Source organism: Capra hircus, chromosome 10 (assembly GCF_001704415.2).
Source record: "Capra hircus breed San Clemente chromosome 10, ASM170441v1, whole genome shotgun sequence".
Taxonomy (NCBI): Eukaryota; Metazoa; Chordata; class Mammalia; order Artiodactyla; family Bovidae; genus Capra; species Capra hircus.
In genome coordinates this window covers 86,693,074-86,719,571 of record NC_030817.1, presented here as the reverse complement: position 1 = coordinate 86,719,571, position 26,498 = coordinate 86,693,074, and the positions used below count along the sequence as shown (strand labels likewise).

At 40.9% G+C, this 26,498-nt stretch overlaps 1 protein-coding gene across 2 annotated transcripts in view; it reads left to right on the top strand.

Moving 5' to 3' along the window:
* MAP2K5 (mitogen-activated protein kinase kinase 5) overlaps positions 1–26,498 on the top strand; it is a 262,257-nt gene that overhangs the window by 175,424 nt on the left and 60,335 nt on the right. For both annotated transcript variants that reach the window (XM_005685146.3, XM_005685145.3), the window contains 2 exons: positions 18,414–18,440; positions 18,752–18,784. In XM_005685146.3, coding sequence (XP_005685203.1) covers positions 18,414–18,440; positions 18,752–18,784 — 60 coding nt within the window. The remainder of the gene's footprint in view (positions 1–18,413; positions 18,441–18,751; positions 18,785–26,498) is intronic.

Below are 26,498 nucleotides of genomic sequence, written 5' to 3'. Positions count from 1 at the left end.
GCTGATTTGCTCACTGTTGTACTGGTTTGGGGCCATTGAATCCCGAGTATGATGGGCAGGAGTGAATCACAAACTCTCAAGATTGGAAAGGGATCTCAGACAACGTTGAATCAGACCTCTCCATAGTATCTCTAAAAAGGAAACAGTTGAACACATCTAGTGATAGGAGACTCACTAGTTTACAGAGCAGCCCTAGAGTCAAATCTTGATTTACCAGGCTTAAGGACTGCTGCTGCTGCTGCTAAGTCACTTCAGTCATGTCCGACTCTGTGCGACCCCATAGAAGGCAGCCCACCAGGCTCCCCTGTCCCGGGGATTCTCCAGGCAAGAACACTGGAGTGGGTTGCCGTTTCCTTCTCCAATGCAGGAAAGTGAAAAGTGAAAGTGAAGTTGCTCGGTCATGTCCAACTCTTAGCGACCCCATGGACTGCAGCCCACCAGGCTCCTCCGTCCATGGGATTTTCCAGGCAAGAGTACTGGAGTGGGGTGCCATTGCCTTCTCTGAGGCTTAAGGACTATCTCGTCTCAATTATTACCCACTAGTCTGCTCCTTGAACACAGGAGAGATTTTCACATATCCTTAAGGTCTCAAAGTTTTGCATCCCTTCTGTCCCCAGGGATGGTGCTGAGTCAAATCAGGACACCAGATCTCAGCTCTCCTCACTAGTGGGAAGCTAAGGAGACTGACCTCTTTGAAAGAGCTCTAGACCAGGAGCCAAAAGATTAGGGTTAGAACCCAGCTCTGGAATTTCCCTGGTGGTGTAGTCATTAAGAATCCATCTGCCAATGCAGAGGACACAGGTTAGACCCCTGCCCTGGGAAGATTGTACATACCGTAGAGCAACTTAGCCCCTGCGCCAAAACTACTGAGCCAGAACCCAAGAGCCTCAACTACTGAGTCCTCTGTGTGGCTACTGAATGTGCCTAGAGCCCATGCTCCAAAACCAAAGAAGCCACCATGATGAGAAGCCTGTGCACCACGACAAAGAGTAGCCCCCACTCTCTGCAACTAGAGAAAGCCCACTCACAGCAACAAAGACCCAGAGTAGCCAAAAAAATAAAAGTAAAAGAAATAAATCTTAAAAAAAAAAAAAATGAACCCAGCTCTACCATAAGCTTCAGTCACCGCAGGCCTTAATTCTTGCTTTGTATCTCTTGGAGGCCTGTTTCCTCATCTCTACAATGAGCCTGTCTGATTAGAAGCATGCAGAGCAGATGAGATTATGGATATAAAACCACTTGGGAAAGTACAAAGGACCACCCTGCTGGCCCTGATGTGGGACTGTAGCCCAAAAGAGAACTTCTAATCGTCAACCAAAGCTTGCAAGAAGATGTGTACTCAACCTGCCAGCTGCAGCTGGAGCAGAGCGTAAATGAGCAGAAGGGAAGGAGGGGAGGAGAGGCCAGCTTCCAGACTCATCCTTCCCCCAGCCCAGCGTCAGCGCCGCTGACAGCATCGTTAGCAGCGTCTCCTCCTGCCGGTGACGCGGAGTGTGCCCGGTGGGGATGCAGATGCGGGAGGGGTACTGGGAAGATAGCCGGGAGAGTCAGTGGCCTGGGAACCACATAAAGGTTAAAGGGCTGGATTTCCGTTGAAATAATCATTCTCCAGGAAACATTATTGTTTGAGGGGTTGGTCTTTATTTGTTATTTGAAAGCACTATCTATTTTAGTTTCCTTTAGGCCTTAAAGTTGTGTAGCCTAATTGGCATGCAGTTTAAGGCTCTATGGAAAAAAAGGCTAGGAGTCATTATAATTACCCAGTCTTATTACTACGGTTCATAGTAGGGTGAACAATGACGTCGGAACTACCTAGCACCTTTCTGACATTGAGCTCCAGAGCACTCGCTGTTATGTGACTCAGGCTATACATCCCACCTGCAGGAACTATTATTTCCAGCCTCCAGGTGAGCAGGCTGAGTCTCCAAGTCTCCAAGGCGTCTTGCCTTGGGAATGAGTTGGTACAGTGAGAGCTGAGACTTGCAGGTGACTTAACTGAATGACTGGATCTGTGAACTCTGATTTTGGTTGGCTGTTGAAACCACTGCCCTTCCTCCCTCTCAGCCCCACCAAGCCCTTCTCTTCGCTCACCTTCTCTGCCCTTGGCAGACCTTCTGTGTAGATGAGAGGGGTTGTCCCATGGAAGATGATGGCAAAACCCTTCCCCTGGAGCCTCCCTGCTTTTCTCACCACGTGTTTAGCAGGGTGATGGGGGATCTGCAGGCCTTGGAGCTCTCACTGACCCCAGTGCCATTAAACTCTGGGTGCCTGTGAAGCATATTCTGCAATAGCATAATGAAAAATCATGGTTTTAAACATCTAGTAAAGAGATAGTATCTCAATTTCTTGAACAGTTTAGCTGTAATACTCTTTGGGAACAATGTGCATGTCCAGACATGGGTGGGAGCTGTGTGTAGTTAATCATGTACATCCAAATCCAGTTGATTTGAACAACACAATGGTGGGCAATGGTTGGTTTAATGACACCATAATTTAGGGGAAACAAAAGAGACTGCCTGCTAAAAATTGTTGTCCTTCATTCAAACTTTACAACCAGTGTCCTGCATTAGGGCAGTAGTAAATCCATTAAGGAGACTTCTCAAGGGTTATGTCGGCTCTGACATTTGAAAATTTGGTAAGCAAGATGCCACAGGAAAGTGAAGATAATATGGATACACATGCGTTTAAGGTACTTTTGCATGTATAAAAATGTTCTTCTTTTGGCTACATTTCCTGATCGTGGTTAATAAATTACATCAAAATGACCTGAAGTTAAAAAAAGGAAAAAAAATCTGAGCAAATAGTGCCCCTGGTATTGTAAAGCTTTGAATGTTTTCACACCCCATTAATTTATTACTTCTCTTTCTTCATCTTTAAATTTCATTTTTTTTTTTCAAAAATTCCGACTCCCCGCTGCTGCAGTGATTTTCATCTTGTTGTTAATTTTCCCTGCTCCATATGGAGCTCCAGACATTTCACCTGGAGGCTGTACTAGATTTTGCTGTAGTGATCGTACTTCCGGAGGCCAAAACTGTCATTTAGGGTTCCTGGTGCATCTGTCTGCGCCAGGCTTTTCACTGGCATGGGAGAGTGTGAATAACAAATTGGATGCACCTGAGATTCAGATGATTAGTGTGTTTTGTGAATCTCTACGACTTGTAAGCAGATAGCTCTGGGGGTGGCGGGGAGGGCTGAACATCGACTGTGGGTGAATCTGTACTCACACCTTACATTTGGGGCTTTTCAAGGGAAGTGCAAACATCCTAGGCAGCCTGAGTGCAGAGAGAGTAACAAATATTTCATCCTGCCTTGTCATTGATTAGAAAAGAGCCTTTAATTTCATTTCACCCCATGTTGTGATTAATTTGCATTCTTTGTCAGAAGTTAATGGAGTTTTTTATGGTTCACTCTGAAATCCTTGAAGACATCAGACTTGATCTGATGTTTATACAACCGCCAGCGGAATTTTTTCGTTTGATTGATGGCAAGCTTGATGTTATTCCAAACGGCTTTTTAAGCTGTTTTTAAGAATTATTTGAATAAAATTCAAGCAAGATATTGTTGTAACGATCAAGATTATCTGTTAAAAATCTGTTTCAAATAAAGAAGATAAGTAGTAAAAAGGATCAAAAAACATGAGATATAGTACATGGTGGTGTTATTTGTTAAAATACATAAGAATGGCATTCAAGTAAAATATTGCAATATGTAGAGATCACTTTTATTGAAAAAAAAAAACCATCATTTGGCCAAATAGAATAATTAAGGCCAAGGTAGAAGGAATGTCTGCATCTTTGGGATTAAAAATCTTTACAAGTGGCGATTCTCATTTATTCTGCCACCTTTTGCTACCAATGTACAAAGTAGAGATCTACTATTCTTAACTCAAGGAGACAGGGTCTGTCAGGCCAGTTAGCTGAACAAAATGATGACATATTACTTGTCTCAATAAAGAGGCATTCTTAAATCCCAATACAAGTTAAACATAAGTGGATAAGAGGGTTTTAAGTGAAAGATATGTATTCTTAATAGTATAATGACTGGCCTTTTTCACAAGATAGTACAGAAATGAAAATATCCTGTTCTTAGAAAGCAAAACACCCCACTTGTTCATGGGTTACAGGAAGGTGTGTTCACCCCTTGAACACTGTATATCAAAGTATGAAGGAAGCTATAGGGGGCATGTGCTTAGAACCCCCTGCTGCTGATCAAGGAAATATGTTTTGCAAATGCTTTTTGATTACTAATACCATTTGTTTGATTGGGGGACTCTGCCTTGCTTCAGCAGGTTCTGGCTTTGCTGTGACTGCTGCTAGTGAGACTTACTCATAGGTCAGAAAGCTACTTATCTGAGCACTTTCACTTAAAACAGATTAATTTATTTGCTGTATCTGAAAGTTTGCTAAGTAATTGGGTGGTTTTAATGGAAGTTACTGCTTTCTGATCCTTGTATTAACATGATCTAAGGTCCTTTTTATTATACGCAATCCATATTATTGACCACAGTTGCCCTGTTTTCATTTAAATGTAAGCAGCTTGTCAAGTAGAAAATATTTTAACTTGGCTTGGAAACCTGCTATTTTAATATGTGTAAGTTTTTTTTTTTTTTCAATTGACAGACTTTTAAACATATGTTTATTTTGTAGTAATAAATTGTGTTCTGAATATTTTTCTCATAATAAAGTAAAAATATATGTTCTTAAAACTATTTTAAAATAGTAAATGTTTTTCAAAAGTTAATGTCAAAATACAAGAGTTTACTCCTACTTTTATTCGTTTTAAATTTCTTTGAGTATATTACTACTGATCCTAGCTTTGATAATTTCGTGTTGTCTTATATTTATTGTTAGTGATAGCACACTATCACTATCACTATCTTATACATGTATTAATGTACTGATAACATCTAGACCAACCTTGTATTGCAAAATTAAACCTAAAAAGCTTGCCTTTTTTGAAAAGAAGTGTTCAGAATCTATCCTTTGTTGCATGAACTTTTTGAATTTGAACGTAAAGGATTTTAGTAAATTGTAAGTATCCAGTTTTTTCTGTGAGATCTCTAGTCAAAGAGAAAAGTAGCAGTGGGTAATTACCCCAACTTCAAATTACAACCTTTAATTGGCAAGAGTCCAAAAGAGTGATATGTGTGCAGTTTTATTTTTTCAAACAGATTTCTAGCTTACATGTTTTAATTCATTATTTTCACCCTCACTATTTAGGATATAGACATTTAAAATATACTGACATTTGAAGCCATAAAATCAGATTTTATGTTCCATAAAATGCAGAGGTGAAATTTAAGTGATATGAAGATGTTTGCTGTTGCACATTTGCTTCTTCCCAGGAACTTTTAAATTGCCTCTGTCAAATTTTTCTCCCAATGCCTATTTCATACTTATAAAGATATTTCATAATTTTATTTGCTTAGCCTATGCTGAAGACAGGATGTGGATTCCCAGTATACCTTTAAGGTAGAGCAGAAATGGAAGAGAAATCATCCCCCAAATGTGGGTAGCTTAGAAATGTGAAACTTTCAAGATAAATTACTTGTTAATACCTCAGCTAGGTTAGTGATTCCTGTCTTTGTCTTTTTTAAAGCACTAACCCAATGTTGGTTTGTTTCTATAGCACCTTCTAAACTATTTTATGACATACATTTCAGTTTACTTGAACACGTATTTGTCACTGAGCATCTACTCTGTCCAGGCACTGTGCTAAGCACTGGGAGTACAGAAATGAAACATGTTGTCCCTGCTATCAAAGCATCTAATGCAGTGGGCAGAAAAAAACATGAATAAATAGCAGTTGATATAAAAGGAACCCTGCAGGAGATGGTATGCTCTGGCCTAACAAGTCAGAGGTCAGCTCACTTGAGGAAGCCATGGTTTCACAGGGTAGATGATGCTTGAGCTGAGGCTCTAAGGCTGCTGCTGCTGCTAAGTCGCTTCAGTCATGTCCGATTCTGTGCAACCCTATAGACAGCAGCCTACCAGGCTCCCCCGTCCCTGGGATTCTCCAGGCAAGAACACTAGAGTGGGTTGCCATTTCCTTCTCCAATGCATGAAAGTGAAAAGTGAAAGTGAAGTCACTCAGTCGTGTCCGACTTTTAGCAACCCCATGGACTGTAGCCTACCAGGCTCCTCCATCCATGGGATTTTCCAGGCAAGAGTACTGGAGTGGGGTGCCATTGCTAGAAGGATGGAAAAGAACTCCAGGCATTCTAGTCAAGAGAGTCATTTTCTCTATCCTTAAGATAAAAGTCTGAAGCAGCATGTTATACTTGGTTTCCTTACAGTACTTCAACTCAGTAAGTTCACTACTGCTGCTGTTACTTTTATCTCCCTTATAGTTTGGGAATTTCCTTAGATGACTTTTAAAGCAACACAAGGAGGGAAAGTAAGAAGGGGAGGGAAGAATGACAGAGAAAGGTACTGTATCAGGATGGAGCCAGCACATGTGGCAGAGCCCAGATCATGAACTTGGGCTTGAGAATTTGATGACTCCCTTTGAGATGACTGAGAACCAATCTGAGGTCAGAAATCATTGCACTTTTAAAATGTTTATTTGTTTATTTTGAATTGTTGGTTGTGCTGGCTCTTCATTGCTGGGTGAGCACTTTCTCTAGTTGCAGGGACTAGGGGCTACTCTTTGTTGTGGTCCATGGGCTTCTTATTGCAGGGGCTTCTCTTATTACAGAGCACAGGCTTCAGTAGTTGCAGCACACAGGTTCGGTAGTTATGGCTCAAGGGCTCTGGAGCGTGGGCTCAGTAGTTATGGTGCACGGGCTTTCGTTTCTCTGAGGCATGTGGAATCTTCCTGGATGAGGGATCGAACCCATGTCCCTTGCATTAGCAGGTGTGTTCTTAGCCACTGGACTCCAGGGAAATCTGGAAATCATTGCATTTTAAGATTTCTACCCCTAGGGTCCGGACTTCCCAGATGGTGCCAGTGGTAAAGAATCCGCCTGCCAATGCAGGAGACACAAGAGATGCAGGTTCAATCCCTGGGTCAGGAAGATACCCTAGAAGAGGGCATGGCAACCCACTCCAGTATTCTTGCCTGGGAAATCCCATAGACAGAGAAGCCTGGCGGTCTGTAGCCCCTGGAGTCACAAAGAGTCAGACAGGACTGAGCATTTAGCCTAAAGTCAGTTGGCACATGCCTCTGAGGGGTTCTCTGCCACCCTTCATGAATTTGACTTGGCTAGACTGCTGGGGAATTGGGGGGGTTGTCATGATCAAATGACCTAATACCTAAGAGAGCTCTTTGAAAAATATAAGTTGGTAAACAAGAGCAAGGTAATATTAGTATTATTTATATTTTCAGAAAGTACTTTAGGGATTTACCCATGTAGCTCTGAAAATATATGACCATGTCTCACTCCAGGTAGGACTAAAATGAATTACTTTTCTGATCCCATAAGAGCCTTCCTTTACAGTCTTTCTTTTTTCAGTTATAATCTATCATTAACAATCAGTCATTAATATATAGAATTATATGCAGAATATAGTAATTTTTAATTCAATAACTGGGAACCATTATTCTTCTACAATTTTTAAATAACCAGTTTAGCCCAGAAATAGAATTGAAGCTTGAAGTAGAGAATTTGGTGCCCGGTCTGGCTTTTATGAGTGACGTCACTGCCTTCTTTCCCTCTGAGACTTGTGGTCTGGAAGGCCAGTCATTTTTTCCCCCTTTGGTTTCATTGGTGCTACTTAATGGTAGCATAGAATTGTAGGATGTGAGGCGCTCTTACAATGGTCTAGTCCAACTCATTTACTTTATAGAGGAGGACATGGGGGTCCATAACTGTTAAATGACTCACTGATGATTACCAGATATTTGGCAACAGAATCAGACTATCCCCTGCTCTGAAGGGCTGGGGTGCAGGGAGAAAGTGAGAATGGCTATCCTTATTTTACACGCCCATCCACTCAGGTATTGCCTCCAACCGGCGTGTCTTCAGAGATGGAACTTACTGTCCTAGGATGCTCCATACCTGCTAGGTAATTACGGATCCCTGGAGGGAAAGTGGTCCTCAACAGCAGTAGTAGCAGCAGCAACAACAGGCAAAGACATCAACTTTTATTGTACTCCAGTGTTTTATTTAACAACATTCAGTATAGAAAACTTAGGTAGATTTGGAGCTAGGGGCTCATCGGCATCCAAGTTAAAAGGGGGGGCAGACCTGGCCAAGCTTTGTTTGAGTACAGATTACTTTTCAGATGTTTAACAGTTCTGGATTAATGCCTCGGGGCTTAGGAATTCTTCCTCAACTAAAATGTTAGTGATGCTCAGAACCCAACCCTCTTTACTGCCAATGAAACAGGCAAGCTAAGTTCATTGAAAAATCAATGAGTTGCCTAAAAGGAGCAAAGAGCTGATTCGATTTAAGCCTGGAGATTGCCCAGGACACACCAGGTGGAAAGAAGGGTCACAGTGACTGCTAAAAGCTAAGAGAGGAGGCAGTTGTCTGTTTACGCACAGAGCTGAGGTATCGAGGGAACCTAAGGCAACCGATTACAACCAAGTGTGGACTCTTATGCTATACACTGTCAGGGTCTATAGGTGGTGACCAACATGGAGAGAGGGTAAGGAAGGCTAGGGAATGTGACAGTCTTATAAGGAAGGAAGCTCAGATGAAGAGAAAAAGACCAAAGATGGTAATGGAGCTTGTTTTATTTCCTGTTTAGAGATCAGTTTCAGAGAGCATCATTCTGGGCACGAGGAGACCTTGACTAGTTTGGTAAAATACAGTAAACAAAAGAACATTCCCATCTAAAGGTCTCCCTACAGCCCCTGCTCTCTGGACAGCCCTGTACCTCCTTGGTAGCCAGGCAACTGGAAATGTTCAGTGACTCAGAGCAGAGGTGACCGGGGCACAGCAAGCGACACACCCAGCGAATGACAAAGGAAATCACTGTTGGTATATGGTTTCTGCCCCGTGACTCATGCAGAGCTAACCTGAGTTCTGGTCCTGGCTGTTCCTATCAGTCGTTTGACCTTTTTTTTTTTTTTTTTTTTTTGAGACCTCAGTTTCCTCATCTGGAAAATGATAGAGGTGGCCTAGGTCAGTGACTTGCAAAATCATGGGAAGACAAGACATAGTGTAGGTGCATCCACTCCCTGACACGTATGTGCATACACACGCAGATACATTGAAATGAACCAAGAGTTATTTGGCAAACAAGGACTGAAAACTGCTGGGCTAAATACATCTGTGGTCTCCTTTCATTTTTTTATTTTTATTTTCTTACCACACTACATGACGTGCAGGACCTTAGTTCCCCAGCCAGGGATCGAACCCATGTCCACTGCATTAGAAGCACAGAATCTTACCTTAACCACTGGGCCACCAGGGAGGTCCCTGCTTTCATCTCCTCTTTTCTACACCTTCAGCCACCTTTCTCATCCCCATCTCCTAAATCCTTTCTTAGAATTTATTGAAACTTTATTTTGCCTGTATCAAAATATGAGAGGTGTGACCCAAAACTCTGAAACAGGAGTCAGCTTTCTTTAGTTCATTCTGAATCTATGACTTCTCTTTAAATCTGTTTTGAATTTACAGTCAAGCCAATAAGGCATTCATTAATTAACATGGTTATATGTGACTGTATTTCAAGATTTTCTTTTCTTTCCTAATCCTGTAAGAACCACGTATTGGCTGCAATTACAGCTTATCTCAGAATCTCGGCAGGCCAAACCATGTTATCAGATATATCATGTTAGTTTGGTTTTTTTGTTTGTTTGTTTAAGGAGCAATATGTGGAGTCTTAGCTCACAAAGAAAACCTTCCTTGCAATGCCTGAAAACATGACTTGTTGTGGGCCTCATGGGGAAGCTGTCTTAGAAATTTACAGCATCCTGAATCCATTGAACTATATTTCATACAAATATTCAGTTTCACATAGAGGTGAGTGCACGCCCTGTGCTTAAGTCTCATCTCTGCGGCTAAATTTTAGAGAACTTAAAAAGCCACTTTGTTTTTTGTGGACCAGCAAGTATATATCTTATCCATCATCTGGGTCCTAGAGTCTCATAAAGTGACTGGCATAGAGTAAGATCTTCATAAACATATATGAATTGATAATTTAGTCTAATTTTACTTTTTTACATGTTGACATAGCATGTTTTAGAATCAGAAGAAACTAAGAATCAATTCACATACTTAGGCTTTAAATTAATAATTTCATCACCTTCCATTGTCCATACTTCCACTCTACCCTGCCAGCATCAATACCTGAAGAGTAAAGCCTTCCAAGGAGACTCGATAGTTGTCTTCAGATATTTGAGGATTCTCTGTAAAAAAGGATGTGGATTTGCAATGTTAGGAGGATAGAGCTGGAACAGGAGGTAGGATGGGCAGTCAGAAAATGCGTGGACTCCCCATTACTGTACGTATTCAAACAGAAACTCGGTCAGCAGGGGTGTAATGATGGAAGGATTCAAGAGTCAGATGGAGTGGAAGCTGGGTCGGATTAAAGAACCTTTTGGGTGGCTTTCAGACACTGAAAGACTGATACATTTTCTATCAGTTACAAGGGAAAGACCACAGGTAGAAACTTCATCAGACTTGTCTAGATGCTGTGATTGGTTTAATCATCTGTTCATTTTGACTCTCAAATACTCTGTCAGTATGAAACAGATAAGAAATGGAAGAATACAGGAAAGAAGTAATTTTTTTCCAGCCCAAAACTTAGGCATTTCTCTGTTTCTCTCCATTGAGCTGACTATGTGATATGGCTATCAAAAATGTGAATACCCTTGTAGTCTCTATGAGATTCTACCAAGAACAGTGTCCAGAATAAGGTGATCTAAGCCAGTGCAAGGTATGTGTTCAGGCATAGGCATTGCACTTTGTAAGGAATGTATATACAGCACCACATTCAGCGAAAGGCGGCTTCAAAGGAGAATGTGAAATCATGCCTGGGTGATTCTTCCAGAAGTTTCTGGTTCAGGTCACTGAAAACCCAACTCAAAGTTGCCTCCATCACAGGGGAAATTTATTGAAATACATGACCGAAAAGCTAAGTATTGCTGGTTTTAGGTAGAACCTTATCCAGTAGTTCACTTTGGGCTCTGATCTTAGTAGGCTTCTCCCTTCACAGACCAAGAATGACTATAGAGCTTCTAAGGTGACCTGCTTCTCAGTTTTGAAGGGAAGAGCAGGTCTCTTTTTCCCCTCAAGCAGCCAGAGGCAGTAGGTTTCAGTTTGATTGGATCAGTTTAATCCCTGAACTCGGGGCATGTAGGTGATGCCAACTAATTTAAGGCTGAGCTACATGCCCCACCTCTAAAGCTGGGGTTGGAGTCGTCTTCCCATGAAGCTCATGGGTTACTTAGAGGCAAGGGGATGTTTGCTCGCATGCCATTAGTAATGGAAGGGAGAAGGATAGAGGGCAGCCAAACATAGCAAATGACCCCAGGAAGAAAATGGGATGTTTGTTGAGGAAAGAAAAGATTGTTAAGACATGACAGCCATTTTGAAATATGTGAAGAGCTGTCTTTAGACTTAATCACTGCAGCTCCAGACTATGATCGTATCTTATAGTAAGACATATTTGAATTCAGAATAAGAACAAATGTCCTAACAATTCAAGCTACCCAAGATAGAATCATTGGAATCCTAGCACTGGAAGTCTTCAAGCAAAGACAGAATGGCTGTCTGTCAGGAAAATTATAAAGCCAATTTCTACGTGAAACAAGGAATTGGACCAGGCGACCTCTAACATCGTTCTGGATTCTGTGGCATGTGGAGGATTTAACCTAATAGAGGTGCAACCTAAATGGTGACTCTAGAAAAACCCTTTCAGATATTTTGCCACACTAAAATAGCTTTTGCTATATCCATTTAGTCAAGGCTATGGTTTTTCCAGTCATGTATGGATGTGAGAGTTGGACTATTAAGAAAGCTGAGAAGAATTGATGCTTTTGAACTGTGGTGTTGGAGAAGACTCTTGAGAGTCCCCTGGACTGCAAGGAGATCCAACCAGTCCATTATGAAGATCAGTCCTGGGGGTTCATTGGAAGGACTGATGTTGAAGCTGAAACTCCAATACTTTGGCTACCTGATGCAAAGAGCTGACTCCTTAGAAAAGACCCTGATGCTGGGAAAGATTGAGGGCATGAGGAGAAGGGAATGACAGAGGGTGAGATGGTTGGATGGCATCACCGAGTCAATGGACATGAGTTTGGGTAAACTCCAGGAGTTGGTGATGGACAGGGAGGCCTGGCATGCTTCAATTCATGGGGTCGCAAAGAGTCAGACACGACTGATCAACTGAACTGAACTGATAGCAGATTTGACCATAAAAAGTAGAATGGTCAACAGGCCTTTCTCAGAAAAAGCAACACCTCCTCCTTCCCCTCCCCCTCCCCCACAGAGAGAGAGAGAACAGATATTCTTAAACTAAGACCACACTGTTTTTTGTAGCAAAGAAAACAGTTTGATGCAGCAAACATCTCAGATCTTCTTTGAAATGCAAGTACTCAATGGACTCCTCAGCCAGACTTTGTACTGTGAGGGAAAAAGGTAGTTTTTGCAACTCACATTGGTCATGTTGAACTGTGATTCTCAGCTCCTGCTTTTCTCACAGAATTGAGGTCTGAATATTGAAATTCTCATTATTTGCCCAGGAAATGATTCACTCTGGCTCCTGTACCCCTGGGCAGGGGAGGACACGAGCTGTGTCAGTTTTAAATACACAAGGGATAAAAGAGTACAAGCTGGCCATCAGGTCCTTTTCTTCCTACTCACTGACCGGCAGACCCAGCATGTGAATAATAGCTGTGCCGCACCTTGGTGCTCCAGCTGTTGTATGTTGTGTGGAAATGCATTGTCCTTGATGCTCGGGGACGCAGTAAGAGCCAAGTGATCTAATTTATGGCTGTGATGATTTTCTGCCTGGTCCCATCTGAGCTGTGCCCTCCTCTAGGCACCTTAGAGCCTTTCTGTCTGCCCCAACTGTTTGTCAAATTCAGGGATATCTATTTTGAACTTTTCAAAACTGGTCACTCCGGAATGCAGCACCCTGGCCCAAGTTTGGGATGTGAGGCAGGGAGAACATGCCAGTGAGTGGATCTTAGAACACGGGGATCACATATAACTTATTTGTCCTAACAAGCTATGCCGATAGATTCACAGGCATGATTAGAACTTGAACAAGGACAGAGATTGATGAATAGGGGAGATAGAGCACAAGTAAACCATATTTGTTCATTTTATATTGTTAGAAATAATATGTTTTATTCATTTATTTTGTCTCATAATACATTCAGTTAATCTAAAAATATCAGTTTGCCAAAATTCCCATTTATAGTTAACCAGGGTAAATTTTGTCCTATTCCTTCTCAAAAAAACAGCCCTTTGTTTAGGCATATTTAAGTTACCAAGCATTGTGTATTCAGTTTGTAAGGGATTTCCCTGGTGGCTCGGAGGTAAAGAATCTGCCTGCAATGCAGGAGACGCGGGTCAGATCCCTAGGTCAAGAAGATCCCCTGGAAAGGAAATGGGCAACCCACTCCAGTATTCTTGACTGGAAAATTCTATGGACAGAGGAGCCTGATGGGCTACAGTCCATGGGGTCACAAAGAGTCAGACATGACTCAGCAGTTCAGCAACAACAATAACAATTCAGTTTGTGGTCACGTGAAAGTGATTTTTTTTCTCTCTCTCTGAGGGCTTTTTGAGATTTGGGCACTTTTTTCCCAAGTTCTGATGGGTTGGAGGTGATGTGACTCCGTTTCAGCACCCAGCACAATACCAGATACAGTCAGACCGGATGTCTGTGTTAGTTCACCCTCTGGTAGGAAAAACATCTGTGCCTGAGTGGGAGACTCCAGGGTTGGGATGGATGCTTGGGCCCCTCTAGCTTATCTTTTCTAGACAAGAGCCCTGAGCCTAGTGAAAGGAGGGAGCTTCTGAAGCCATGAGAATCAGACAGGAATTCCAGGAATCTTTCTGATTCCAAAGCTTATGCATTCCCCCTCCCATACTAGTTGCCTCATGAGTCAGCAGTCAGTTCCAAGCCAGGTTCTGTGACCTTGGGCACTTTTCCCCTCTGAGCCTGTTACCCTAACAGCAAAATGAGTAGATTAAACCAGATCTCAGAGGTCCCCATCTATTAAAAAAAAAAAAAAAGGGTCATCATTCTTCATTTAGAATATAAAATCTCAGTTTGCTCTAATACTTGTTTATGTTAATATTTAGCCAGAGTTCTAGCTTAGTGCATCTGATTTGAAAAGAGAGCCCTTGCAAAATAACTACAGTTCTTAAAATTTGACGTTTAAGAAGAGAATAGAGTTCAGCATCAAAAGCTAGAATGTGATACCAGGAACGCAACAGATAAAAACGTATCCTTTTAAAATTCCAGCTGTATGATTTAATTTTATATTTCTTTTTTTTTCTCTCTCTCTATTTAAGAGAAAATAACACAAGCTTGAAAAGCAGTAAATATGTAAAGAGAAAATTTGTCAACTGATATTGGAAGATCTGACCCAGGTCACACATAAATCTCTCCGACAAGAGCTGCAGGGCAAGCCATAATTTCAGAGAGTAAAAGAGAAAATGAAAGCTCGAGCTGGTATCTTCTCTAAGTTCCATAGGTGGATTCATTTTAGTTTTCTGATTGTGCTTCTGAATATAATGTAAAAGGGCTGGTAGCAAGGTCTGTCTACCATCATGTGTGTAAAAAGTACCTCTCCAGAGACAGAAGCATAATGCGAACCTTCCAAAGTTGCTTTTTTTATCACCAGAGTCATTGACTAAATAATTGAGGCCCCGTAAGCAAACTTTTGCATCGGTAATTTCCTTTCCAGGTTCATTTGCCAGATTCACAGGTCATATTACAGGAGCTTTTTAAATTGCCAGCTGTATGGTCCTCTCAAAGAAATATAAGACCCGACTGATATTTAGGCCTGCCTGTTGTGAAGTCATTCTTCCTCATTTAGACACAGAAGGGTCTGTCTTATGTTAGAATGAAGCATCCCCTGTTAGTGTAGCTTAAAATCTTGGATCTAACAGCTGATGAACAGAAAGAAAAAAAAAAAAAAAAAAGCTATGCCCAGAAGAGAGAAGAGGTTTATCTAACTGGTGTTTCAAAATGCTGCTGGTTCTAGAGATTGAAAACCGAAGTCTATGACCGGAGCAATTATCGTTCTGTTCTCTGTCCACAATTATTATTAGTTAGACATAGAAAACTCAGTATGAGCGCAATGTGTAGGCAGGAAGGCGGACTGGGACAAGTTATAAGCAGCATCTCATATGTTGGGAGTTACAGGCAGTACATCAGCCCTAACAATGTTATTGTGTCCCTCTGAACTCTGCTCTCAGAGCTAAGCATTTGGAAGGCAGACCCAGAATAAAGAGAGGCATTCACGAAGCCAACATTTTATATTGAGAACCCTTAGTACCCCTCTTAATGTGCTATAAAACCCGGGGCTTCACTTTTTCATGAACTGTGTGCAAACGCAGAGGCAGTGACTGGAGGTTGACTTTGTTTGGGTCTGTTTTATGGTTGCTGCGCCTGTACAGTAATATGATCTTGAAAAAGGTAAACAACGAAGAGTTTAGCAGTGAAAAATACGCCTAATATAAATACAGCCGAGTACATGGCACTTCAGAATTTGAAAAATATGACCCTGGCGTTAAATTTTCTGGTGGAATTAACAGAGGAACAGAATATAGCGTTTAAGGCCATATATCTGAGGCAGAGAAAGGAGATAATATATCTAACTCTATGGTCTATGTGGCATTCATATAAAAAAAAAAAGCACAGTAGCTTTATTTAATTGAGAAAATGAATCAATTACAATGATGTTGTATCATCAGATTCTTGTGAAATAGAAGATATAAGTCACTGCATTGTGTAACAGTGTTAAAAAGTAATTGAGTATCTTAAGCATTTTGAATCAATTTCAGGTACTGGCACTGCTACCTTAATACAAAATTTATGAAGATGATTTCATATAATATGTTGCTATCAAAACCGTACAATAAAACTTGGTAACAATGTCTCTCTTTAAAAACCTAGGCAAAACAGTATGGTTATAAGATCATAAAACAGACTTTTGATATTGCTATTTCTCCTTTTCTTGTAGTAAAGAACAAACGTTAAAAGAGTACAGTTTTAAGTGGTCTTAAACCATGCTTTTATCCCAAAGAATGGGGCAAGGTGGAGACTTTTTCCTGGGTCTCAGTCTATGAGGAAAATTCTATTTAGTTCACGCAATGGATGTTACTGGAAACCATGTCTCACAATCCATCCCTGAATTCATTTTGAAACATTTCACTTAAAATGTTTTCCTTGGAGAATTTGTAATCCCCCTGACTGCTGGAAATTTGTGGAAAAACATTCTCTTTGATGTCAAAAAAGGTTTTCTAATTCTATGTTTATTGCAAATAACTCTCCTGTTGGAAGTAGATATATCTCACTAAGAATGTTGGAGGCATGAGTAATCTATGTGTACTTCAAAAAATACAGTTGGCCCTTGAACAATGAAGGGGTTCATCTGGGTTTAGTTTAGGTGGCCCCCCGTGTCTGAATATCTGAGGTTCCTTCACATCCAGGGATTCAACCAACCACGAACCATTGAGTACTGTAGTATTTACTAATGAAAACTAGCCTCGTGTAAGTGGGCCTGCACATTTCAAACCCGTGTTGTTCAAGGACCAACTGTAAAAGCAAGCACCAAAGATATCTCATAGGAGAATTGGCCTGGGGTTTTCATGATATTTTTAAAGGTGCTGTGGCTTTTTACTAAAATCCTAACCCTTCCAAGGTGGTAATGAAGAGCTGTATTCCTTTTTCATGTAAGCATTTCCCTGCAGATCCTTATACAGAAACTAGAGGTATAAGAAGGCACAGTAATTCAGGACAGTATTCAGTAGGAACTACCAAAGTAGATTAAGACCCAATCCACCTCTGATGGAAGTTTCAGGGAGTTGTGCCTGGGGAGGGCATGATGCGGAGCCAAGAACAGGAAAGAGAGGATACCATGTTCAGTTAAGATAACACATGGGAAAGCACTTGTTAAAACACTCAAGCACTGGATGGGAGGGTCTTCTGATCAGCCATAGGGATGCAAAAGAAATGAAGAAACTTGGCTTCTGCCCTGGAGAAGCTTAACAGTCCAGTTGAGAAGAACCCATGGGCCAAAACTGATAATTTATCAAATTTACCATGCCAAAGATAAACACATGTGAATCCAGTTGTTTTTAAGGAATGTTGTGATGTAGGCGGATATGATGTTGGAGAGAGGGGAGCCTGGGAGAGGCCCCAGAACAACCACAGCCAGATCCTGAGGCCTTGGGCCTGTCCCAACCTCTGGGAGGCCCAGTTTTTCCCATCATAGACTAGAGCTGACCATCCTTGCCAGACTCAGGGTGGTTGTGCAATCTAATGACCATGTGTATGTGAAAGAACTTTTAAAAGCACCATTAAAAGCATATAAGAAACTATTAATTAGTTTACCTGTATTTTACCAGCTTGTTGAAGCACAGTCTATCCCAGCAAACAACTGACCCCTTAGTAATTATATATAAGCCCTGAAATTTTCCTCCTTAGGAAAGTTAATACCTGGGACTCCATTTTCATTGAGTTTGTAGTAACTGCAAGGCAGTTTTTTTAGGGGGGTGGTTGGAGGGGAGGGGACACTTAAGTGTTTAATACTTTAACTACTAAGTGGATGTTTTATTAATTTAGTGACTTTCGAAGAGATGTGGTGTATCGGTGTTAGCTGTGTGAGCATCCTGCCTCCAGAACAGGCATTCCTCTTTGACTCAGTTCTCTTCCCCTAAAAAGCAGTGTTAAAACTTGCATGCATTTGATTTTCCCAGAAAGCATTGCTGCCCTGGAAACAGGCTGGAGGAACTTTGGAAAAGGTGGAGTCTTCACCCACTCTTGAGTCAGAGGCAAATACTTCAACCACATAATTAAAGTTTTCTTCACAAAATAGGGGATTGTGAGCAGACACTGGCAGGAATCCAAAATTCTAATTTCTGACTATGATTTAATTTCAATTTTAAATAAATCGGTTTTTAATTTAAAAAGAGTGAGCTTCATAACATTAGCAATGATTGCAACATTAAGCCCAGTGTTCACAATCTAGCAATATAAAACATTATTTATATCTGAATCGTAAACAGCCTTTTGAAATGGATTATGGTTTTTCTCCCTATTCTAATACAACCTGGAGGGTACTAAAAAGTGTTGTGTGAAATTAACATTCTGCTGACTTTCGCCTATAAATGAGAAGCGAGCTATTAACATTTGTGTATTTTCATTATGTAAATTGTGTTAACACATGCCCACAAATTGCCACCAGCAATGCAATAATTTTCTCTCAGTGATCATAATGTGTCCAAGTGAGTCATTTTGATTATGACATGCTAATTACATATTGCCTTTTTTCAGATTCAGAAAAACCAGGGATCTTTAATGGTAAGCTTTATGAGTTCAGAAAAAAATTCACTTTTCTTTTTCCTGATGGCTGCTTCCTTTGCATGCTTGAATGCCTTGTTTTAAACTTAGCAAATTGCATTTTGAAGAAAATGCAAACCTTTAACTGCCTGTATTAGATTAGGTACCATTAGAAATAATAGAACATCCTGAGCATCAATGTTTTTATAAGAGTTTGCTGTTGTTGATTAATCTTGCTATATTTTATTGCATTAATGATTTTTTCTTTCCACTCCACTGTAAAGATATTGCATAGAGGCTAATACTTTTTCCTCTCTTCTTTCCCATTGCAGCCTCTCCAGCTTCTGCAGTGCATTGTTGATGAGGTGAGGCATCGTCTTATGTGCTTTCACTCCTAAAGTCATTCCTAATGGTGTGGAAAGCTTATATTTTGTTTCCTAATGAAGCACAGTGCCCAACATCCTCAGAGCAAGTTATGTTGTATGGCTCTGAGCTGTGTTACGTGAACTGGCCTTGTCCTGAATCCCACTCTTCTGATGCCGGCTGAGGCTCTCTGCCAAAACAGACTATCCTACAGGCTGGTCCTTGGGGGTATCAGAAGCCCTAAAGACAAAACACGATAATATTAATTTATCTTCTCTCTGGCCAGATGGGGATGGAGCCGGAAATTAAAGTGGTACCATTTTTTTTCTGTAACAGATATTTAAAGTCGTTCAGTAGACAAGGGTCAGAGTTGAACAGCAGAAATAAGCTGGATAAAATTTGTCCTCCTTGCTTTACTTACCCAAAGCATAGCAGAGTGACAAAAGTGTTGAAAAGCTCTAGGTCAACAATTCAGCTTTAATTCCTAATTAGGCATTTTCCCCTGAACATACTCCTGACTTTTTGTGCTTTTAACTGGTATTCTCACATGTTAAGTCACCCTACCTCTGATCATCCTTATCCATCAAGTTTCACTGTCTCTTTGCCTTCATGGAGTTAAGCTACCTGAATTTCATTCCCAGTCAGCTTTTCTACTTTTGACTCTGACTTTAAATTTCTTTTTTTCTGTAAATTAGCAGTCTTATGGTATACAAGATTCCAATTAAGAAACATTAATGTTTTGTAGAAACAGTTTTTCTGGGCTTGGGCTTGCCTGCTAGCAGTGTTTATTTTTTAAACTTTAATTTTACAATATTTGAAATGCTTGTAGTGAAGGCGATAAATGTTTCAGATAGGAAAGTTTGAAAGAAAAAAATCGTAATTCATAATTATTCCTCTCAATTAAACATCTGTATAACCAGTTATGAGATTTGGGAGAAAAAATAAAGATCCTCCTAGGAAAAAAGCAAACACATACGCATATCACAATAATAGTAAGAATGGGGCTCCAGCATCCTTAATGGCTGCATCAGTCAGTCCATATATCCCATGTAAGCCATAAACCATGTTAGTGCAAAAATGAAGGCATCATCCTGAAACAAATGGAGGCCCCATTATCTCAAATATCAGACGGACCTCCTGGATCTAACAGCTCATCAGTGTCTTCTGTCATCTTAGATTCTGAAGGCATCCCATCCCCATCAGAATCCTCCTAATTAAACTGATTTTCCTGAGCTCCCCCTTCAGGATTGCTTAGGAAAGTGTCCCGGGAAGTTCGGCCTACCCATTCAAGTGCACAGCCTGCCACATTTCCTGGGCTCTGCTATTCTTGGTCTGCCAGACTCTTGGGCATCAGAATATTCAGGTACAGATATCTTCTCCAATAATACGGGTATTGCTGGAGAGCTCACTTGAAGATTTTCTGGATCAAATGGATATTTGTATTCCTTATTTAAAGTAGCAGTGATTGCTATTAAATGTAAAATATTTTACTTGATTGAGTTGGGTAAAATCTTGAGACTTTTGAAATCATCATAGGGAGATTTTCTAAGGAGAGAAGCTCTATGTGATGAAGGACAATAGCTTACAACTTAAACAGTATGTTTTTCTTTATAGTGCTTCTTCCTCAGGTGAGAGAAAGCTGTAACTTAGACATCTATTCCCATTTTATCTAAAAACATTGATATCTTTTTTTTGGAGACTTGGGAAATTCACATATATCTTTAAAACAAACATAAGTTGATCTTGGAACCAGCTGATGGTTGGTAATAAGAGTATTAGGAGTGAGTTGGCCAGATGACCTGCCTCAGGCAAGGTGCGTCATAGCTTCTAAGAAAGGAAGGTTTGGTGGGATCCTTTGATGACTGTGCTCATCCCGTGTTTGTCAGGTTTCTCATTGCTGTAAAACAGTGCTTCTCAAAGGGTATGGGTAGTGCAAGGACTAACTACATCAGGATTATCTAAGACAGTTGTTTAAAATGCAGTCTCTTGGACCTAGATCACTGAATTCGACCTTCTGGGAATGGAGCCCAGGAATCTACATTTTCCTGGCTTCCCAAGTAATTTTGCACAATAAAGTCTGAGAACCTCTTCTATTAATATAATGGCTAAATCTTCCCTTGTAGATCCCAGAGGACAATTAACTATTTATCTTCATTTACATCTGACATTTAGGGCTTCTATTTCTGAGAAGGTATAACCAGCCAGGATTTGAACCATCTTACTCCTTGGGCATCGAATATACCCCATTATAAAATGGCTCTCCAATGAGCCTATATTGTTTCTCTTAGGAAAAAGTTAACAATCGAAAAGGACCACCCTCAAAGGAATCTAATTCAGATAAGATGGGTATATTTGGAGTTATGTACAAAATAGCTAATAAGCAAAGCCCAGTATATTTTATTTATTATTGTGTGGCTATACCTTGACCTCCTAGCGTGGCCTGCGAAGAATGAAGAAGGAGTAAAACAACATCATGTGGACAGGAGGCGGTGCCAGAGTGGCCAGGGGTGAACCTCAGGAGCTGGGAGTCAGGAGAGGGAACTGTGGGACAAAGCGAGTTAGCCATTTTAGATCCAGATAGAAGACCCCAAAAGTTAAGCCAGAGGGGTAAGAGCCATGAACACGAAATCTGAACCGCAGAATAGGAACTGGAAGGGCAGCCGAAGAACCGGGGGGCGGGGGGTGCAGTTTATCCAGCTTGGACCTGGCTAACTCAGCATGTGAGTGCTGTCTTAGAGTTGCCGTATTTGCCTCGGAGTTGCTTCTCTCAAAAGAGCTTCCTACCGTAAAACTCATAACCAGGTCCACCCCCAGTCCTCGAATGCCTGAACTGTAAAGCACTGCGGTTTGCTGTCAGCCATGTATGTCTCTGTGTGCCGTGTTGCCTTGCCTGTCTGATGTCTTTGGGAGATAAGGTGGCCCTTACTGTCAAGATAACTGATAACTGCTTTAAGCTCTGACATCAGTGAGAAAATTTGCACTTTTAGGAAGAATGTTTCTAAAATTTATTTGCTTTTGGCACCCTATTGATAAAGTGTGGTGCATATCATTTTTCACTGATGCAAAGGTTTCGTTGTATCCTAACCTTTTCTTAATGACTCAGGTCCATGTTTTGAACACAGCACTGAACTAAACTTTGATGTACCGATGTCCTATAGGGTGACAGAGAATTGTGGGGCTCTTGCCTTTCTCTTTTAGTGAATTTCCGAGCCATTTTGCCTGTGTTATTTTGCTTTGGCACTCAGCAGTATGCTTGGGCTTTTTGAGTTGTGTAGAACCATTTGCTCCCAGACTAAATGGCCCTACAAGGGCGTGCTGATCTGCTTCATGCTTTTCTTGGGTTCTATCTTGTGGTCACCTCTGTTTTCTGTGGTGACTTGACTTGTTAGTGACTACTAACATTCTTGTCAGTGACTCCTTGTTAGCCTGATGATCTGATCATCTTATCTTCTGTCTTTACACTCCTCACAGTGACTGATAGCAAAACTGAAAGGTATCAAATGAAATTGGATACCCAGGTGCTATGTGTAAGGTCAGGCACACTCATCTGAGAAGAGCAAATAAGACTGATGAAGTAAAATGAGTGGACTTGTGTTCATTCATTTCAGCAGATAGTTCTCAAAAGTGCCAACTGTATACCAGCCCAGGTTGACCAGGCCATGCTCAGGACAGCCTCCAAGACCGGAGAGAATTGGGCTTCTGGGCAAGGCTCCCAGGTCAACTGCAAAGTAGGTGAGTCAGGGTAGAAAGGCAGAGGCCCAGTTGCAGATCCTGGGCCAATGCAGTGTGCCAGGACCCAGGAGGCTATGTAGCCATCCAGAGCTCTCCCTAGTGCCTGGGCTCCCAGTTTGACTGGCAACAAAGGCCTGGCCACACTGGTGATGGTAGATGGGAACAGAGAGGTGATAGCTGAGTCACTGAAACCCAGGGCTGGCTGGGGCCAGCCAGGAAATCAGTGAACTGAGGTGCTGGAAACTACAAAGAATGAAGTGGGGACTTCCCCCTTGAGCCTACCCAGCCACAGACTTGGAAAGGATAATGGTACAAAATTGAATAATTACGCTTCATCATAGGGTGCATACTAACAACCCAGAAACAGGAGGGTTTGTTCTACCAGAAGAGTATGTGTTCTGGGGGTGGATTAGGAGAGGGCCTTGAGGAGACGTGGCATTTAAGCTAGGTCTTAAAGCATGAATAGAAGTTCACAAGGTCAAAAAAGGAAAAAACTAAATGTCATACAGAAGGGCTTGAAACTGTCTTGCAAATCATTTTTGAGTTCACAGATGTGTTTCAGAATGTTCAGGATATCTAACATATGACAGCCAGAAAAAAATGGATCATTACTCTAAGTGTATATATGTGTTTCAAGCATATTACAGCTAAAAATGAATTCATCTCTAACATCTGTAGGTCCTCAGCAGGGCAGTTAACAAATTTCTGACATATACCTCTGTTTACTTATTCCTTTTACTAGGAAAAAGCGAATTCCTGTAAGTCATGTTTTATACCTGATCAGAAGTATCTTCTACATGATAGGGTATAAAATCAACGCACAAAAATCAGTTGTGAGGCTCCTCTGCTGGTCCAGTGGTTAAGAATTTGCCTGCCGATGCAGGGCGCATGGGTTCAGTCCCTGCCTGGTCCAGGAAGATTCCACATGCCATAGGACATCTAAGCCCACGTGCCACAGCTGCTGAGCCTGTGCTCCAGAGCCCACGAGCCGCAACTGCAGCGCCCTTGTGACACGACCGCTGGAGCCTGTGCGCTTAGAGCACGTGCTCTGCCGCAAGAGAAACCGCACAGTGAGAAGCCCGCGCTGCACAACCAGAGGGTGGCCCCCGCTCGCCGCAGCTAGAAAGAGCACTTCTTCGTATTAGTAACCCAAAGTGAAATTGAGAAAACAATTCTAGGTAGTTAGCATCAAAAGTGATCAAACAGTTATGAATAAATTTAACAGAAGTAGAAAACGTCTACATTGAAAATTACAAAATAAAGTAAAAATTAAAAAAAAAAAGAAAATTACAAAACATCTTTGAAAAAAATTAACAGACTTTAACAGAGAAACATCCCAGATTCATGGAATGGAAGACAGTACTGATAAGATGGCAGTACCTCCCAACTGCTCTACAGATTCAGTACAATCCCAGTGGATTCTTGCAGAAATGAACGAGTTGATCCCAGAATTTATATGGAAATGCAGAGGAGTCAGGGTATCATCCCAAGCAATCTCAGGGGGAGAAAAAACAGAGAGGATTCAAACTTCCTGAGTTTGAAACATATTGCAAGTTACAGTGATCAAGATAAGGGTGGTTCTGGCATAAGAATAAGTGTGTGGAATATCCTGTCCAGCTGAAAAGGACTGCTAAGTACAGGTCATCACAGAGAAACTTATTTCTGTTTTCTATTTTTTAACTTTGACGTTTATATTGAGCTATAATTTATATAACATAAAATCCATTCTTAGAAAGTATACACCTCAGTTCCAGAACATTTTGCTCACTTCCCAAAGAAACCCAGTACCTGTAAATAGTAACTCCTAGTTCCTCTCTCTCCTCCAATCCCTGGCAACCACTAACTAATCTATTTTCCTTCTCTATGAATTTCCCTGTTGTGGATATCTCATATAAACTGGACGTGTAATATCTGGCATCTTATGTTTGGTTTCTTTCATTTAGCGTGATATTTCCAAGGCACACCCATGTTGAGGTATTTGTCAGTATTTATGGTCAGATAATACCCCATTGTATGGACATACCACATTTTTGTCTGTCTGTCATCAGTGGGTTAACATTTGGACTGTTTGCACTTTTTGACTGTTAGGAATAATGTTGCTGTGAACATTTGTGTACAAATTTATATGTGGATGTATGTTTTTAAATCTCTTGGTTATATGTTCCCAGTAGTGGAATTGCTGGGTCACACGAAAATTCTGTTTAGCTTTTTAATTTTTTCATTTTAAAGTTTATTGTTTAATATTATCCAAGCAGTACAAGTTTAGAAAACCATAGGCAAGTAAAGTACAGGAAAATGCCAGTGTCTCCCATAGTTACCTATCCAGTGATGGGCCTGATTACACTCTTTTTGTGTATCCTTTATACCTTTGTTTTCTCTTATATGTGTATTAACATTGTATTTAACTTTTTGATGAACTTCCAAACTGCATTTTACAGCAATTGTGCCATGTTACATCCCCATCAGCAATTTATGAGGGTTCAGATTTCTCCATGTTCTTGTCAACACTTGTTATTTTCAGTTTTGTTTTTTTTAATTGTAGTCATTCTGATGGATATGAAGTAGTCTCTCATTGTGGTTTTGATTTGCATTTCCCTTGTGACTTAATGATATTGAGCATATTTTCATGTGTTTATTAATTGTTTGAATATCTTCTTTTCTATTCAAGTGCATTTTCTCTTTTTAAATTGTTTTTTTATTTTTAAATTACTAGTTTTGAGTTATTAGAGTTCTTTATGTATTCTGGATACTCGATTATACATTTTTTCCCTCATTCTATGGATTGTTTTTTCACTTTCTTGATGCTGTCCTTTTACACATCAAAGTTAAAATATATATATATGTATATATATATATTTTAACTTTGAAGCCTTTCTGGTTTGATCACAGGTTAGAAAGCTTAGATCTCCACACTGTCTGCATCCCACCTCTGGCAACCATATAAAAGTACTTAGAGTTCCTTAGATGACAGTTTGGAAACCACTGATTATAGCCCAAACAATCATTCTGTAAACCTGTATTAATCCCAGAGTTAGGTACAGGGGATAGGGAATTAGTTAAATTACAGTTGCCAGTAGGTTCTGCTTTAGTTAAGGGGACAGGCTCGTAAGCAATCTTATATGAGTTCAGTTGAGTTCAGTCGCTCAGTCACATCCGACTCTTTGCGACCCCATGGGCTGCAGCCCTCCAAGCTTCCCTGCCATCACCAACTTTAAACTGCAGGTAGTGTAAGTGGTCTGAGACTTGATGAGCTCTCAGAGGAGCACAGTGACTGCTGTTTTACCTACTCACATAAATGAGCATGTATGATACGGCATTTAATGATGTTTGCAGCCAATAAATTCTAGACTCTTCTGTCCATGGGATTTTCCTGGCAAGAATCCTGGAGTGGGTTGCCATTTCCTCTTCCAGGGAATCCTCCTGACTAGGGATCGAACCCAAGTCTCCAGCGTCTCCTGCATTGCCAGGCAGATTCTTTATCACCAAGCCACCTGGGAAGCACCCTTATAAATTCCATGTATACCCAAAGTGTAGACAAGGTGCAGGGGATACACAGAGAAGAGAGCTTGTCGTGAAGCGGGTGGTAATATACCAGAGGGCTCTACAGAGAAAGGAAGCCCCAGGGCCAGTAGGAACTGGCCTCACAGATACTTGAGGCCCATGTGGAGTTCAGCATGGCTGCAGTGCTTGGCAAAGTATTAAAAGAGATGAGAGCAACAGCCAGGTTTAGAAGAATCTTTAAACATTGTAGCCAAAAGCATTTGCAGAAATGAAAGAGGAGGGGGTGGGTGAAAGGATTTTAAGCAAAGAATCAACAGAACCAGATTTGTGTTTTAGAAAAGTCACTCTGACGGGCTTGTGGAAAGTGGATTGGAAATGACAGGAATTTACTGTACTTATAGTCTTGATCAGAAAGTATACAGACTTTTCATTAGGACAGCCTTAGCATATTTGAAGGGTGTTCAGGAAATAGAATAAACTGAA